The sequence below is a fragment of the Tachysurus fulvidraco genome, chromosome 9 (assembly GCF_022655615.1).
Source record: "Tachysurus fulvidraco isolate hzauxx_2018 chromosome 9, HZAU_PFXX_2.0, whole genome shotgun sequence".
Classification (NCBI taxonomy): Eukaryota; Metazoa; Chordata; class Actinopteri; order Siluriformes; family Bagridae; genus Tachysurus; species Tachysurus fulvidraco.
This window is the reverse complement of record NC_062526.1, coordinates 8,136,460-8,152,909: the sequence shown is the minus strand read 5'-3', so window position 1 is coordinate 8,152,909 and position 16,450 is coordinate 8,136,460. Positions and strand designations below refer to the sequence as shown.

General features: G+C 36.8%; 1 protein-coding gene across 4 annotated transcripts in view; it reads left to right on the top strand.

The window, feature by feature from the left end:
• The first annotated feature begins 1,169 nt into the window (after window positions 1–1,169).
• The window catches only part of adamts3 (ADAM metallopeptidase with thrombospondin type 1 motif, 3), a 68,113-nt gene continuing 52,832 nt past the window's right edge, over window positions 1,170–16,450 (top strand). For 3 of the 4 annotated variants that reach the window (XM_027138462.2, XM_027138461.2, XM_027138460.2), the window contains exons 1-3: window positions 1,170–1,587; window positions 2,408–2,429; window positions 5,245–5,645. In XM_027138462.2, coding sequence (XP_026994263.1) covers window positions 1,531–1,587; window positions 2,408–2,429; window positions 5,245–5,645 — 480 coding nt within the window. In that variant the 5' untranslated portion in view covers window positions 1,170–1,530. The remainder of the gene's footprint in view (window positions 1,588–2,407; window positions 2,430–5,244; window positions 5,646–16,450) is intronic. The other variant, XM_027138463.2, reaches the window with a different exon arrangement.

The following is a 16,450-nucleotide window of genomic DNA, read 5'->3' as shown; positions in this document are numbered from 1 at the left end:
CTGCACCAATGTTACAGCGTTCACTGAGCATTCCAGTGAAAATAGCAAGACGAAGCTGAAGCAGGATGTTGGAATCCTATTTTATTGAAATGTACGGCTTGTTTGAAAGGCTTTGCTCAATTATTTTGCTAATACAACTTGAACAGGAGATATAACAATAAAAGAAGTTAGTCATGATCACTTTTGAGTGATCATGAGAAGTGCAGTGGATAGTTATTATCAGTGGAGAGCTCATAGCTATGATCTGTGTATAGCAGGGATTTATTATCATATCAGTGTGAATTTCAGTCTTGTCATGATTACGTAGTTTCCGACTATGATGGAGTCAATCAGATGTCCATGTGTGTCCCAGACCAGTGCAGAATGTAGTATAAGTGATCATTGAGAGGCATTTGACTCCTTTCAGACATGTACTTATTGCTAAATAATTACGTAGGACACAGGACACGTGTTAATACCAGGTGTGAACAGGGCCAAAAAAGAACTCATTTACCTCATTTACTTGCACAGTTATATTGTTTTTGCACACGTAGATTAGTTTAAAGTCATAATACGATGTATTCAGTAAGGTGTTGTTCAGCAGAAGTAAATCTTTTAAATGCAAATGTCCTTGTTTTTCTTTTGGAAACAAGCAGATTTGACTCGGAATTAGACATAAAAGAGAAGTCAGAACTTTTGCTTTTTCAGAACTGCAGTGTATAGAAGAAAATGTCCAAATGTGAATGAGTAAAAAGATTTTTTTGTTTGTTTGTTTATGTTTGTCTGTTTTTTGTCAGGCCACCACACAAATACAAATGACCTCATAATACAAACTTCATTGTAGCATTAACAGAACCTTTACAGACAGAGACAAACTGTGTCTTCACGGTTCACTTTGGCAAAAGTACTACCATGGGTTTTCTTTCCATAGTCCTCCAGCACCACCACCTCCTCCTCCTCCACCAAAACCACCACCACCACCTCCTCCTCCTCCTCCTCCACCACCACCTGGTCCTCGCGCGCTTCGCTACTAACGGGGAGAGCCAGTGACGTCACGGCCCGGCTGCTCTGGAGTTTATTAGCCAGGTCGCGCGAGCCGCCTCTCTCTCTCTCTCTCTCTCTCTCTCTCTCTCTCTCTCTCTCTCTCTCTCTCTCTCTCACACACACACACACACACACACACACACACACACACACACACACACACACACACACACACACACACACACACATAAACACACACGCGCGCACACACACACACACACACACACACACGCGGCTCTGTCCAGCCAGCACAAGGCTCGGACTTACAGCTCCTGGGTATTTTCACTTGTACTAAAAAGTAACAAAAACTAAACAAACACAGACCCGAGTGCTAAAAACTTTCGACTGACGCAACCAAAAACTAAAAAAACAACTTTTTTATGTCGGTTTGTTCGTTAGAGGATTTATTTTGGGTCCAAGTGTAGTTTGTAGGTGGATTTATCCTTTTTTTTTTTGGAAGACTTGAACTTTGAAGACTGAAAGTTGGAGGAAAAAAGCCGACTCGTGATGGACGCGCTGTCACTCAGGTTACTCGTTGTTGTGGCTTTGACCTCAGCCACTGTGGTAAGTCAAACTTCTAGTTTTATATTTGTAAAAGAAAGAAAATGGATACACCTGGAAGCTTTGAGATTTAAAAATAAGTACATAAATAAAAAGTTTAACTTAGAAAAAGGACTAGTAAGGAGGACGAGGGCCTTTCTCAGGGGCCCAGCAGTGGCACCTTGGTGGTGCTGGGATTCAAACTCACAACCTTCTGTTCAGAAGTCCAACAGACTTAACATTAATATCATGATATTGCCGGTACTTCAGAACCAAAATGTAATCATCGAGACAACAGAACTTTATAGACTGAAGTGTGTTCTTCTGGACATGGATCATCAAGGTTTGTGGTGCATTTCATTTTAATATCTTACATATGTGCCAAACTGTCAGGTTTCATATCAGTCTTAGATTCATTCTCAGGAAAATAGTCTAAATCTGTTCATTTCCTCATTTCTGTAACCAGTGGTCTTATCCTCGAGGGTTCACCTTTTTGTACGTTTAACCTGATAACGTGGAAAAGTTTACATTTTTATTTTAGAAATATAAATGGACCAAAATTAGATTTTAGTGTCAATCTTGTGTAAAACAAAAGGTGTACACAAGAGAACCTCACACCAGCGCACTAGTATATAACCTTTTGATTCAAGATACGTACTCATAGAGTATATAGTCGGTAAATAAGCATATTATAAACTAAATCTTCAACAGCCTGCCATATTGTTCAGCACTTTTATAACATTACTCTCTTTTCCAATCGAAAAAATTTGATTTCAAAATGTAGACATTGTCTTTGTATGTGTATTTTGATCACTTTAAAACTGTTTTTTTTTCCTCGTTTCAGGCTGGCGAAATTAATAAAGAAGGTAAGGCACAGCATTTTGTTCCTTTTTGATTATAAATTTCCGTTCAACCAATTATGTGAACAGCGACAGTGTTTAAGAGGTGCAGTTGAAGGTTAAGGAGCAAATCTGAATCAATCTCAGGTAACATTTCAGGAAAAATCATTTCATGCCAAGTGGGATGGCCACAGTGGGCGTAAGTGAGAAGGGACTATATTTTTCAAGTTCAGTTTTTGTTTCTCACATACACAATAATACATAAACAGTACAACATGTAGTGAAATGCTTTTTATGACCGTTGATCTAAAAAGTTTAGAAGTATGCTGCCTATCGGGATTTTTATTAGTTTCCTCGACTTTATTCCTTTTAATAGAATAAAAGTAGGATATAAGTTTACTAAACTGCAGAAAATCTGTATGGGTGCATTTATGGATTTAAGGATAATAGAACAGAGATAAGCAGAACGGAAGAAAAGCTCATATATTAGTAGATTACATTGGGACATTTAAAGAATTTCAGAAGTTAAGAAGTACTTCAGGCTGGAGCTCCGATTAACACCAAATCTATTATCAAGACAATAAAATGACATGGGCTTATAGCAGTTCTAACTGTTCACAGAGAAGACTTCAACATATTTTCACAATAATATTAAATATTTGCTAGTTTACCATCTAGACATAAGTGGAATAATTCTGATCCTGTTTATCTTGTTTAGAATAGATGTTGTTAGTAGGTATATTTAAAATGTGAAAATCAGATATAAAGCTTATGAAAAAGATACAATACCTGTCTTGTTGCTCAAGAACAAACACAAGAGTGCTTTATTGGTTTGTAAAAAATTGATAGAATGAATAACTGATAGAATTATTCTTTAATGAACTGCTTTATGTATTATTGTGGGAATTTGAAAAGCTCGCACACCTTAGTCGATCTCAAGCACAGAGAGAGGCAGAGTTACAATTCAGTTAAACTCTTCTGAAAGTCAACTTCGCTGAGCTTTATTGTCATGTCTCTTATAGCAAGTTACTGTATGTGCCGAAGACTGTTACTCAGAAAATTTTGTAGACTTTAACACTTTCACACATCACAGTACACTGTTTTTCCGTTCCTCCAGAGGAATGGAGATCGACTTATCAGACATTTTAATCAGAAGAAACAAATTAATCGCTGTAAGTCACTTGTAAGATTAAACAGGACACTGTTGGGTTTCTGTGTGTAGAGTATTGTGAGTCAGTATAGCAGGATGATGGGAAAGGGGGGTATGAGCCCCCTGCTGGGCCTCTCCACAATAACATTGGTACAAAACAGATAAAACAGACAGCACAACTAAAGCTGTGTGTAAAACATTGTATACAACTGCCACAATAAAATGATTAGATTTAAACAAAGAATGCTTGTGGAAAAATATTCATGAAAAACTGCAAATTCTTTAAGTTCTCAGTGTCTATTTTCATATGAGCCATTAACCATTACTATTGTGTGACAAGACAAATAAATTGGATGTTAAACATGGGCACCTCAAAACTGGCAGACATTTATTTTTTGGTGTCTCGGAAAAATAGTAAAATGACAGAAATGCTCTGTTCAGCTTGATGACATCCTAAACATTACTGCATGTAAAGAGAACAGCATAGTTATGCTTGAGATTTTTTTCTGTAGGATGTTACAGTCTAGGTTGTCCAACTTAATTATATGCTGTATTAATTCCTTTTGACTAGGAGATATTTATTTTCTTGGAAATAGTCAGAAATATCAAAGTCATTGACAGAGTTTGACATGAAGTTTAGATGAATGATGAGTTAATAGAGAAAAGGATTGCTCCAAAGGTACTGAAACAGCTAGGCTGTGGGATGGGCCAGCAGGCATTTTGGTTGACTCGTGTGCCATAACATTTCCTTCTTATTAGGTGAACTGGTTTATAAAATAAGTATGCTTTGTGGCATTTAGGTTCCCACTAGCAAACTTTGTCATCTGTGTTCTACTACTAGTTAAAACTGGTAATGAATATTAAACAGGAATATTGCAATATATGATATGAACTGCGAGTGATTTGTTTCACAATATTTCTAATAATGGTATTCTGTCTCATGCTTTTTTCTACCAAAACATCAATAGAGGGAATATCTTTTAAAAGAATAATACTCATCTATCCATTATAGCTTGAGAGATTTGCTGAATTTATGCCAAGGTGTTCAGAATCTGTACTGGTGGCTCATGGTGGCCAAACATAGCACCTTACTTATGTTTTCCTCTATAGGTTGGTTTACTCAGCATTTGACAGATGCCCTGAAATATATATAAACAATCTACCTATTTGTTGTAAATGCACTTGAAACCAGACCATGAAAGGATGATGCAATTTTGTCAAACCGATGTAATGTGCTAGACAATAACATCTGCTTTTATATCCCACATCTGTAAAAGTAGCACAGGACAGATTACAAGGCACTCTGACAGCTTTTTACTAATTTCAGATGCTTACCTGTATTCGAGCTATTGTTTATACATGATGCAGGCCAAGTGAGGTGGAAAATTACTTTCCAGAATTAGATAGTTCATGCTAAACATACTTTGCTTATTAAGTGAGTGCAGATGAATTCTATAATTACTTGCAGCCTACTAGGTTATTATGTGTGTGTCTTTTTCCCGTTAGAAGGAAATAGTGCCTGGTTAGAGTAATTCCTAAAAAGTTTTCTCCCTGAAGATTGAGGCTGTATTCAATTTAAGAATGTGAGTCTAAACCAAGCCAAGACCTTTTAATGATTAATGATATCTCTCTGGAAGGTCTGACATGCTCTCTCTGTGTTTCTCTCACTCGGTCTCTCTGCTATCTCTTCAGACTTCTTGAAGAGCAGACTGAAGGAGTATGGCCTGGTCACACCTGTCAGCACTGACTCAGGTGGACACTTCTTGTCACACCTCCTCTCAGCAAATCACAAGCAGCGTGTCAAGCGCAACGTGCCCAATGCCACAGAGCCAGCAGGTGAGAAACTCTTCTTCAATGTCACTGCTTTTGGCAAGGAGTTTCATCTGCGGCTCTGGCCCAACAGCAGGCTAGTGGCACCTAACGGCATGCTAGAGTGGCACGACGAGATTTTGGTGTCTACCAATGGCACCACGAATGAGACACGCACAGACAGGATTCTGAGGAAAGAGTTGATTAAGACGAACTGCAATTTTATTGGGGACATCACCGACATGCCTGGAGGATCAGTTGCTATTAACAACTGTGATGGTCTGGTAAGTTTTCTCACAGAATGTTCCGATCCCGAGCTACCTCTCAGCGTTTATTTGTATATACATATGTTCTCTTCCTTCATAACATGGCCTTAGTATTATTTTTAATGCTGATATGATATATTTGTTATTCTTGGTATATATTGAAATAATTTATGCAGTGCCACTTTAGCAACAATTTTACCCCAAAATATTTTGACTATAATAACGCTATATAATATAATATAATGCTAATGTTATAGTTTTCTACAAGTTAAAGAATTAAAGAATAAGAAAATTGCAAACATTAGAAGAAAGAAAGCTTGTAATTACAATTTCTTACATTTGCTAATGTGTGACTATTCAAACCTTATAAATAACCAAACCTGAAAGGTGGATCCACTCTTAAATTGTGCAGTCTCATAACTATATACATTTCCTTTGAGTTTCACTGTATCTACAGGATATTTTGCACCAATTAAAGAATAAACATCTCAATGTTAAAGCAGGAGTTTAAGGGTTTATGATTGTTATGGATTGCAGAGCTCATGCTTAGACTTCCTGCCTGTTAGCCACACTCTCCTACACAAAACACACAGCCTGCAGACTTAACTTCCTCTTTACGCAACATATATCGTCCTTGTAAACTTTTTTTTCCTGCATGTGGGGGCAGCATGGTGTTCCGCTTACTCAGGCATGCACCAAGCCTCCAGAGCTTAAACATGACCATTTTTACTGTCTTAGTGACACTAATGATTAGCACAGTGGAAGGCTATTATAGTGTATCTTTGTTTCACATCAGTAGTTAGCGTTTATGTGATAATACGAATATATCCCAAATAACTGACTTTTTGCCAGCTTCAATGTGCAGTAGCCTTTACTTCTCACATGCTGGCAAGTAAACTTCAGTCGTAAATGTGGAAGACATATCGACCACAAGGATGCTGATATCCAAAGTAAAAAGTGTTGCTTTCTAGTCTCACTGTAGTTGAAGTTTAAGCTGAAGCTTGTAGAAATATCCTTGATGTAAAAAGTACACAGGGTTCCTATTGTGCAGCACTTCAAGCCCAGCAGCCCCCTCACAACAGATACTGGTGCCCTGGGCGAGTGTCCAAATTGATAGCAGAGTTGAGTGAACCTCAGGTCACTCCAGGATGCTGACAAATGAGCTGCTGCTTCCAATCCTTAGGGATTCAACTAGCACAGGGGTAAGAGTGCACTTCCTTTGTGAGGGGTTTTACAGGAAGGAAAATGTGTGGGGTTATCTCAGAAGTTACATGAGATCAGTAATTCAGGTCTCATTTACTCGGATAATTTAAAAAAGTAGTAGTGGCTCCCTTGGGGAAAACTGATTGCTTTTTTTTCTTTTTGGTTATTAGCTTAACCATCAAGTCTCTAATGTAGGGTTAGAGTTGTTGCCATGGGTTTTGAGATATTCTGCCCTCATATTGTAAGATACACAATAACCTGGATGTCTATTTAACAATCTAATGACGGAGCTGTACTTTCCTTTTGTGTGCTTTGAATTTTGTAGAGAATGCATCCTTTTTAAGAAACTCATAATAGTAGTTGAAAAGGTCTAATAACCTTTGACTTTAGATTAAATGTGCGATTCTTATGATGATTACGAGGGTGGTTAAAGGTTAATATACTCAAACTTCTTTCTGCTAGTATTTTTTTAGTATATTCAAAAATGTTGAATGCTGTTCATAATACTATGTTTATAATATAATCCTTTCTGGGTCCTTGAGAGCAGATTAGCAACATGAAATGAATCAGTAGAATGATGTGTCATTGGCAATTGTTTCTAGTAGCTGTAACAAGCAAGATTTTAGCAGAATTCAATTGATCAACTTTAAGTTCCGAGATCCCATTACAATCATGCTTTGGCTTCAAGATATAATTATCAGAAAATGCAACTCTTTTAGAAAATCCTCTAATGCCTGAATAGCCTGTTTATGTTTTACCACCTTAAGCAGAAGACTGGATCTAACAGTGAACATTGGTGGACAGGCTTTGATGTTAAGTGGCTCTCTTTCTTTACTAGGTGTGTGTTACGCTGGTCTTAATTAGAGCTGCTGCAGGTCTGGAAGTCTTTATACGTAGCCTCAGTTCTTGGGCCTGTGAAGTCTGTGGGAGCATAGAGGAATGACCCGAACCCCTGTGGAGGAAAGACAGAAGGAGGAGTGGACTTGCTCACTTGAGATAAGCATGAAATCCTGCCTGTGAACATTCCTTCCAGACAGGAAAGAAGGTGGAATGATCATGCCTGGTCCTTCTATGCAAGATCCCATGAAAGTTTTGACACAATGCATTTACCTGATGCATAAACCAGATTTTGCTCTAATAGATCTGGTTAGACCTTTGTCTATTAATAAATCAGCATGACAAGGTTATGGTACAAAGCATGGTCAAAAATATGTTATACCTGACTGTAAAACGCAAACTTGTTGTTACAAATAACATTCACCATTATCCTGAATGTATTTATGCTGATTTAGTTTCACTGGAACTACAAGTGCTATCCCAAAACTGTCCCAGCATTACCATGCCCCTTGTGGGCAACTCGAGGTCTATAAAGACATGGTGTACCAAGGTTGGGTATGTGGATGTACTTGATTGATTCACAGAGCCCTGATATCAAAACCACTGAAAACCTTTGAGATGAACTGTAATATCAGCATCGTGCCAGGCCTTCTTGCTGGACATCACTGCCAATCTCTGCTTCTCTTTTTATAATGGGAACTCAATGCCTATTGCTATGGATGGGATGTTCAGACCTTCAGTGCACTAGTCCAAGGCACCAATGAAGACCAGTCACCCTAAAATATTTGTAAAAGACATCACAAATCCATGTGGAAAACTAAAAACCCCTTACAAACATCAGTGGTTTATGTACTGTAATCGACATCTCTGTGATTCCTATGGTAATGGAAGTCATACTTATATTCCTTGTACAGAATGACTGATCTGAATACTGGGTTTCTGGCAAAGCTTCACACAGGCAGCTGGCTTGATGCCATAGTTCTTGGCCCTACACCGCTCCTTTTGTCCAGAACTTAGTGTTACTAATGAGTGGAGCCAGTGCTCTTCAGCACCATGTCTTTTTACATGTCTGCAACAGTTGGTGTTCTTCAGATCCATGCGCCAATGCAACAGGGCCTTTGAACTCTTCTTGCTTCTTAGCCCAGGTCATACCTAACATTCCTCTCAAGTTAGACAAAGAATGCTGTGTTAAAAAGAGGGCATCTGTAGGTACATGAAGTTATTATTCTGACTATCATACTTAGTGTAGAAGCACTGAAGAGCAAGGTAATGTACATTCACATCTGGACCAGGAGGGCCATAAACGTAGAACGTTTGCAGTCGAATCGAACGTTGTTATGTTATGTTCTGTTGCATTAGACAGACTGCAAAATTCTCATACATACTGTATGTTACGACAGTGTTTGTCAAACTATGGAAGTTTTAAAGCAAGTTAGTATAACGATATGTGTCCAGGATGCGGTCAAGTGAATGAGTCACTGAATTGTGTTCTTCAGTAGTCCACTTTGCAATATCCTTTTGTTACTTGGACAATAGGTTTGAAATTAAACTGTTTTGAATTGTAATGCACTATATTGTATTTGACTGAATACAGAACAGTAAGCTCTGTCTGCATGGTGAGAACAAAAGAACAGATCGGATTAAAAAAACCTCTGATCTTAATAATGTCTCATTAAAGCTGACCGCCGGGAGTGGAATAATGCGAACAAAATTAATAGACTTTCTTTATTTCTTTGATACATGGCACTACTGTTGATTAGCTGTGATTTGACACCTAACTGGTATTTCACCGGGGAAACGTTGAAACCTGATAGGGTTGAAAGATGTTTTAGGAATGGTTAATTAAAGGAAAATATGGGTATATGTAGTGACAGTTGATATGACCAAAATATTATATCACTATGTATTATTGAAGCTGTTTTTGTAATTGGTGGTATTTTTTTTCTAATGCAACTTACTGCCAGTCTTTGAGTTCTGTCCTTTCAAATATTCTTCATATTTGCTCTCAGTGTTAGCTCTGAAATGAGCAACAGTGCTTGTTTCCACCATCATCATGTGCAGTTTCTTCTTTGAAACCAAAGCATGCCTACACTAGACCACATTATAATGTTCGTACACATACAGGTTTGGTCTGCTTTTGTGTGGATAGTAACAATTTTTATATAGAGAGTTATACAGTATATAGAATAGTATGGATGTGTGTATATGTATATAGTAGAGAGAGAGAGAGAGAGAGAGAGAGAGAGAGAGAGAGAGAGAGAGAGAGAGAGAGAGAGAGAGTTAATCAAAAATTGAATGTTATGGTAATGGTAATATTTACACATTTAAGAAAACTGAACTAAACCATTGTGAAGTCTTGTGTTTGTGTTTGAGCCTGTAATTGGAAAGAACCCCAATCATATAGGTTTAGTTTGATTCTGTTCTGTCCGTATGATTGATGATGGTTTTAACTGATGGCTTTTTCATCTGTCCTTCACTTTCACAGACAACATGGCAGCGTATTGCATTAGTTAAACCTGACCATTTCCCGCAGCCAGCTCCCTTTTGCTTGTCCACACATGTTTCACACAAGCTTTCCAAAACTGTTACCATTAATTTACAGTATAATTCTGACACAAAATCAGTATAATTCTTACTAAAATAAATAGAAAAGAAATCCAATGCTTAGCACACACATCGTTGTTGCTTGTGAACGGAATTACATACAATTGAGTCCAGTCTCAGTAAGTATTTTCATATTTAAATGTACGTCACACTTTTTCTCATACATTTATAAAGCAGTTTTTTTTATAGATGATGAAAAACCACTGTTGATGGAAGTTTCGAAAAAAAAAAAAAAAAAACCATACCTTCTTGTGAATCAGTATCATTAAAGCTAAAAATATGGTACAAAAAAATATGGTACACCACCCAGCACTTTATGTGGCACTGACACATCAGTTCCAAACAGTATATATATATATATATATATATATATATATATATATATATATATATATATATATATATATATATATATATATATATATATATATATATATATACACACACACATAATGTTTAAGTTTAAGACTCTACCTAAGCTTATGGTGCATTGGTTAATATATTTATTTTACATGAGTTGCATCTACAACGCTAACAAGTGTATGAACTTTGTGAACTTTCTATTTTTTTTTTTTATGTAAAGGTGTTCCAACGTGAACTCTAATCCCAGCCATCTGGAGCGAACACATTTTCCTCTGGAAATTTTGGCTCAGTTCAATGGTTCTTTTCAAGGACTAAAGCAGGTAAACTTTGGATCATAGTGGAGATTGTCCTGGCACCTGGAGCATAAAAAAAAATAACTGAGCAAAATCCTATTTGGGTGTGTGCTGCAGTTAATGTTAACTGTTATCTCGTGTAAGAGGCGAGTTCTACTTTTCTGAGCTCCTTCTACATAAGTTCCTAAATGGGAATTTATAAGAGAGGGAAGTTCTCATTGTGTTTTCTGAGAGGCACCTGTGCTTCGATTCGGTAACTCCAAATGCTCTTGAAAGGAAGATGATATTACACTGCAACGTTGCAGATTTATTTCCTAGTTTTCACTAGTCTTCCTAGAATGATTTGAAAAATGTAATACTTTTGCTTAGGGTCAGATTGCTATGACACATCTGATAGGATATTTTGTGTTTCTTTAAGCTCACATATACAGTATGTTGAGATGTAGCAAAAAGGTTTTCTTTGATGGAACAAACTGGAGCCAGTTACTTCCCCCAACCAAGTAAGAGCGGGCACAAAAGTCGTATTCACTAATAGTTACTGATGTAGCCTGTTGATTCAGCCAAGGAGCTTGCGTGTTGCAGCAGCCTGACCCCTGAGCTGTTTTGGTATATGGTTTGAGGTACAGGAAGGGAGATGCCTGAGGATATGCAGTGGCAAGTTACTTCTTTAATTTAGCTTCAGCATAAAGTAAAGTCGAAGGAGGTCTAGCCGTGTACTTTGGCTGCTTATATTGATGTATTTATGTGTTTACACATAAAATCACCCTTTCAAACTTAAGAAGAGCCAACATTTTCTGTTGTCATTTCCCTAGACATTGGGGCCTATTCACCCAAAGAGTTCAGTTTTATTTTCAGTTCACCAGTAAGGGTTAGACACCACTCAGATCACTGGGTAAATGTTTGCTCTTTTTTTTCCCCCTCTTGACAACACAAAAAGAAATGAAGGACTTGATTCTGATGTTGTCTTTTCAAATGGGAATTAAAATGAGGTTAGCTCGTGTCATGTTCTCTCATTATAGTTATTGAGCTGTTTAGGTATAATATGTTTTCTGAGCAAAGATTTGGTTTAGGAGTTGAGCGCTTAGGATTCAGAAGATTCTGAATAACCTGTTTAAAACAAATAAAGGGTTTGAACTTTGTAATTTATTGCATGATTAAGAGAATCATTATTGTTTTGGTACTAAATATTCTGCTATAACTTCCGCAATTTCTTGTTTAGTGAAAACTTCTTTTTTTCTCCTTTGCATCTTTTTACCTCTTGGGTGAAAGAAATTAGTCTATGTAAATTTTATTTTATTTTTTTGCTTAAAGTTCCTTTTTTAAGGAAGGATGAAAATGGCAGGTAATGATGACGAAGGTTTGCACACATTTCTAAACCAAATACGCCTTTAAATGCAGAGGGTGAAAGGTAGCAGTGTCTCAGGCTGAATCCATGCTTTTTTCCGAAGGTGGTAGAGTCTTTTTTTAAAGTACGTTCATACCGGCTCCTTAAAAGTTTAGACTGGAGGGCTGTCTTAGAAAACTGGACCCCTTCATCTGAATCCCATATGTTTGTGTTGGCTAAGGATGGCTGTCTGCTTGGCTAGCCCTGATGCTGTGGATATTAAACTGATGGAACACAGCATTCTTGATCTCTTTTTTAAGACTGCTAAATGCAAAGCTCTATCAAGCCACCTGCTTTTGTCTGCTACATGAGGAAAACACCTTATCGGTCATGTCTTTGTAAGCCCCGAGTTGACAACAGGGGTATCTACTTTATGTTATATACCTGTCAGTGAATTTATTAGTGAGATGCAAGGAAGTGCTCAGTGTAAGAAATGTAAAGTCTTCATTGCTGCCACTAGCTTGTATTAAAGTCATTTCTGCAGCAGGTGCTTTCTTTGGCTAGTATACGGTATGCAACGAATGTGTAGCTCACTGTTTATAATCGGTTGCAAATGATAACGTTTTTTGCATTCTGTTTAGTTTCTTTGCAGTCTTCTATATACAAATGTACTAAAATGATTTTTTCATTTTTTATTCTGTAATAATTAATTAACAAAGTGACTCATTTTAACCTACGTCACCAGGCAGAAAATGGGTCAGCTACCAATAATGGGTTACATATAAAAAGAAATATACTTTTTTCCTGCTCATCTAACTACTTATTTTCAAAAAAGCACACGACACATTTATCCACAGTCCACTCCCGGTCACATGTTTAGATATCTGCTGATAGAAAGGGCTTTTTTTTTTTTTTTGGTTGCTATTTTAAAAAAAACAAAATAATTTCTTACTGCTTTAGAATCATGATGAAAACATTAACACTTTGAGTTATAGACTTAGAGTTATGAACTAACCAAGAACATTGTTGGATTGAATCGTTTTATATCATAGTTATATTTATAACAGTTTTTCTGATGAATCTTCTCTCACCTTTGGGCATGTAGCGTCACCCAGGTAGCTTTGCTTAGAGTTCCCAAATAGATTGAGCTCCTCACTTATTCGCCTGAATTAAAGCTACTTCTCTAAGGAAGCCATAACATTCTTGACAAAACATATTTTGTTTCTGGACTTGATGTAAAATGATGTAAAACATAAATATAATTGTGTGGCTTAGTGTTTAGTTTGGTGGCTTTGTACCTCTTAGACTCTGGGTTCGAGTCCCATTTCTGCCTTGTGTTTTAAGGATTTCCTTCATGTACCGTGGTTTCATGTGTTGTCGGCTAATTGGCATCTCTGAAACGTCTGCTGGGATAGGTTCCAGATTCGTGTCCAGTTCTGGTTCTGGTTCTGCTTCTGATGTGTTCAATGTATCCAAACCACTCAAAACATTCTCCTAACTCTGGTGTCTATATGGTTTAAAAAAAGAACCCAGACATTAATTATAGTTTTTCCTTTTCCCCAAACCACCAGCACTGTAGCTGCAGACACTCTGGTCAGATCAAGGTATTATTACATCAGTGTTGAAAATAACTGTCCTGGTTGTAATTGGTTTGGTGCCACAAAGACTGAATAGACTGTCACCGTTAAAGACAAATGACCCCTAATACCTTTTATAACACAGTTAATTACAAATGGAAGAACAAAATAAGCACCATTCAGAGATATTACCTGACGTTCAGAGATCCGAGTTTGAACACTGCCATAATGAATTGCCCTTGATCTTATAATATTAATAATACTTAACTAAAGCACAGAAGTGTAGATACACATTTTTTATGTTCAGCATGACATGGTTTGAACTACAACCTTGCTAGTGTACAGTATGTGCCTAAAATTATAGCGAACTATAGTAAAGTATTTCTAAATCTTGACATTTAATATGATGGTAGAGAAATGTCTGGTTTGGAACATCTTTACATACAAATATCTGTTGACAAATAATTCTTTTTTGGATGTTCACAGAAAAAAATTTTTTTTTACTTTTTATTTTATTATTTTTATTTTTTACTTTTACTTTTTTACTCTTCCTTAATTTCCTTGATCCATTTTGTTGTACTTAGATAGGCTCAGATACGCTCATATAGGCTGTAATCCATCTAATTAAGGAACATGCAACGTTCACCAATTGTACATCTCGTTGATTCGGCATTGTTCTTGAACCAAAGTAGTTTATCCAGTCAGTGTACATTGCAAAAAAATCAGAACAAGTGAAAAATATATAGAACAGAGTACAATTTTATGATGAAAATATAATGCCGAGCATAAATAAGTTCTAGTTGAAAGAGTTTTGGTAGATAATTTTTCTCATTTTATTCATTTATTGTTAGAAATAATCAAAAGTTATCTTCCAGTATAATGAGAATATTTACTGCTTGGAATGAGCAAGAGCATATAAATAATCTCATAATAAGAAATATTTACAGATACAATTTCCAATATTAATGATATTTTTGTTTGCTAATGTAACGTTTTGCAGTGTAGGGCTTGGGGTCGGGGATATGGAATAGTTAATTACTGATTCTCTACAAATATCGGTTTTGGATTTATGCTGGAACATAAATAAAATAAATATTACAAGAACAAACAACTTATTGTCACTTGCAACCCGTATCAGTATTTTTGTTTAGATTTACCTTAATGCATTACATCCTTGTAAACAGAAGCTTGTGCTTGGCATCCTTTGTTTATGACCATGCATTAATTGCAAAATGTCATAAGTAGATATGTCTGAGAGCCACAAGCCTGTTGGCATTTTGCTAAGCTCGTCTGACACTTTAGGATTTGAGATATGAATACAGCTTTTGAATGTCAAGGCTAAAGCTATCCTACACTTGCCATGTTATTAAAGGCATCTAAAGTGTGCTAATATTTAATTTGAAGTATTGTCATGTTTTATGCAACACCCAATGTTCACATTAGGCTCGTTAGTAGGGTGTAGGGTTGTTGTTTTACATTATTTCTCTTACACTTTGAACACACTCTTTCCTTGCCGTTATCTCTCCTGTCGTAACACAACACAATCGGAGTGTTAACGCAATCATCACTCATCCTGTCAACCCTAATCACCTAGCAATAAAAGACTTAAAATGGAAATTCTGAATAGAAAGTGATTCCTTAACACCCCCTTTCACAAATCCCATTCTATTCATTCTATTCACCTCTATTTCTGAGACATACTATGGTTGTGTTTTGTACAGCATGTGTAAGATCGACCTACATATTTTTAATGATGTTCAAGTTATGGGATTGAGTACATCATTAAAAACTTGGCCATTCCAAAGGCCTCAGCTTTGTGTTTGTCGACGGAGTTCATGGTGGATTTCAAGATGTCTCAGATCATTGCCCTTCTGTAGAAGCCAACCTTTTTAGCTTTAGTTTTTTTGACTGACTGTGCCATATTTATTTGCTGATATTTACTGGAATCCATTCTTCCATCTACCCCTGGCATGTTTCTTCTGCCACTTTCTCGCCTTTGATGATCATAACCATAATTCTTTAGCCAACAGCGCTTATTTCCAAAAGACAGTTTGCATTTATAGATATTGTTTTTTTATTGTGAATTGTAAGCAATACACAGACAAGGGGCATGGTGGCTTTGTGGTTAACATGTTTGTTTTGCACCTCCGGAGTTGTGATGTTTTGATTTCACATCTAAGTTTACATGTTCACCCCCGTGCCACAAAGGTTTCCTCCGGGTACTCCAGTTTCCTTCTTCAGTCCAAAGATACACATGGTAGGCTGTTTGGCATCTTAAAAATGTCTGTAGTGTGTGAATGAGTGTGTAGGTTTGTGTGTATGTGTTTGTGCCCTGTGATGGGTTGGCATAATGTCCAGAGTGTCCCCTGGTTTGTTTCCCTAGGAGTCCTCTGGGATAGGTTCCAGTTTCCCCACAACCCTGTGTAGAATAAGTGGTGTAGTATATAAATTGATGGATGGGTGTTCAAACAACTAGCGTGTCCAAACATTCGCATACGGCACAATTAAATTTTTTTTTCAAATATATTATCAAATATAAAATCCATTAAGAGAGGCATTAAGATTTGCAAAATAATTTTGACATTTTAAAAAGTTTGTTTAATTATTTGCACTGCAAAATCA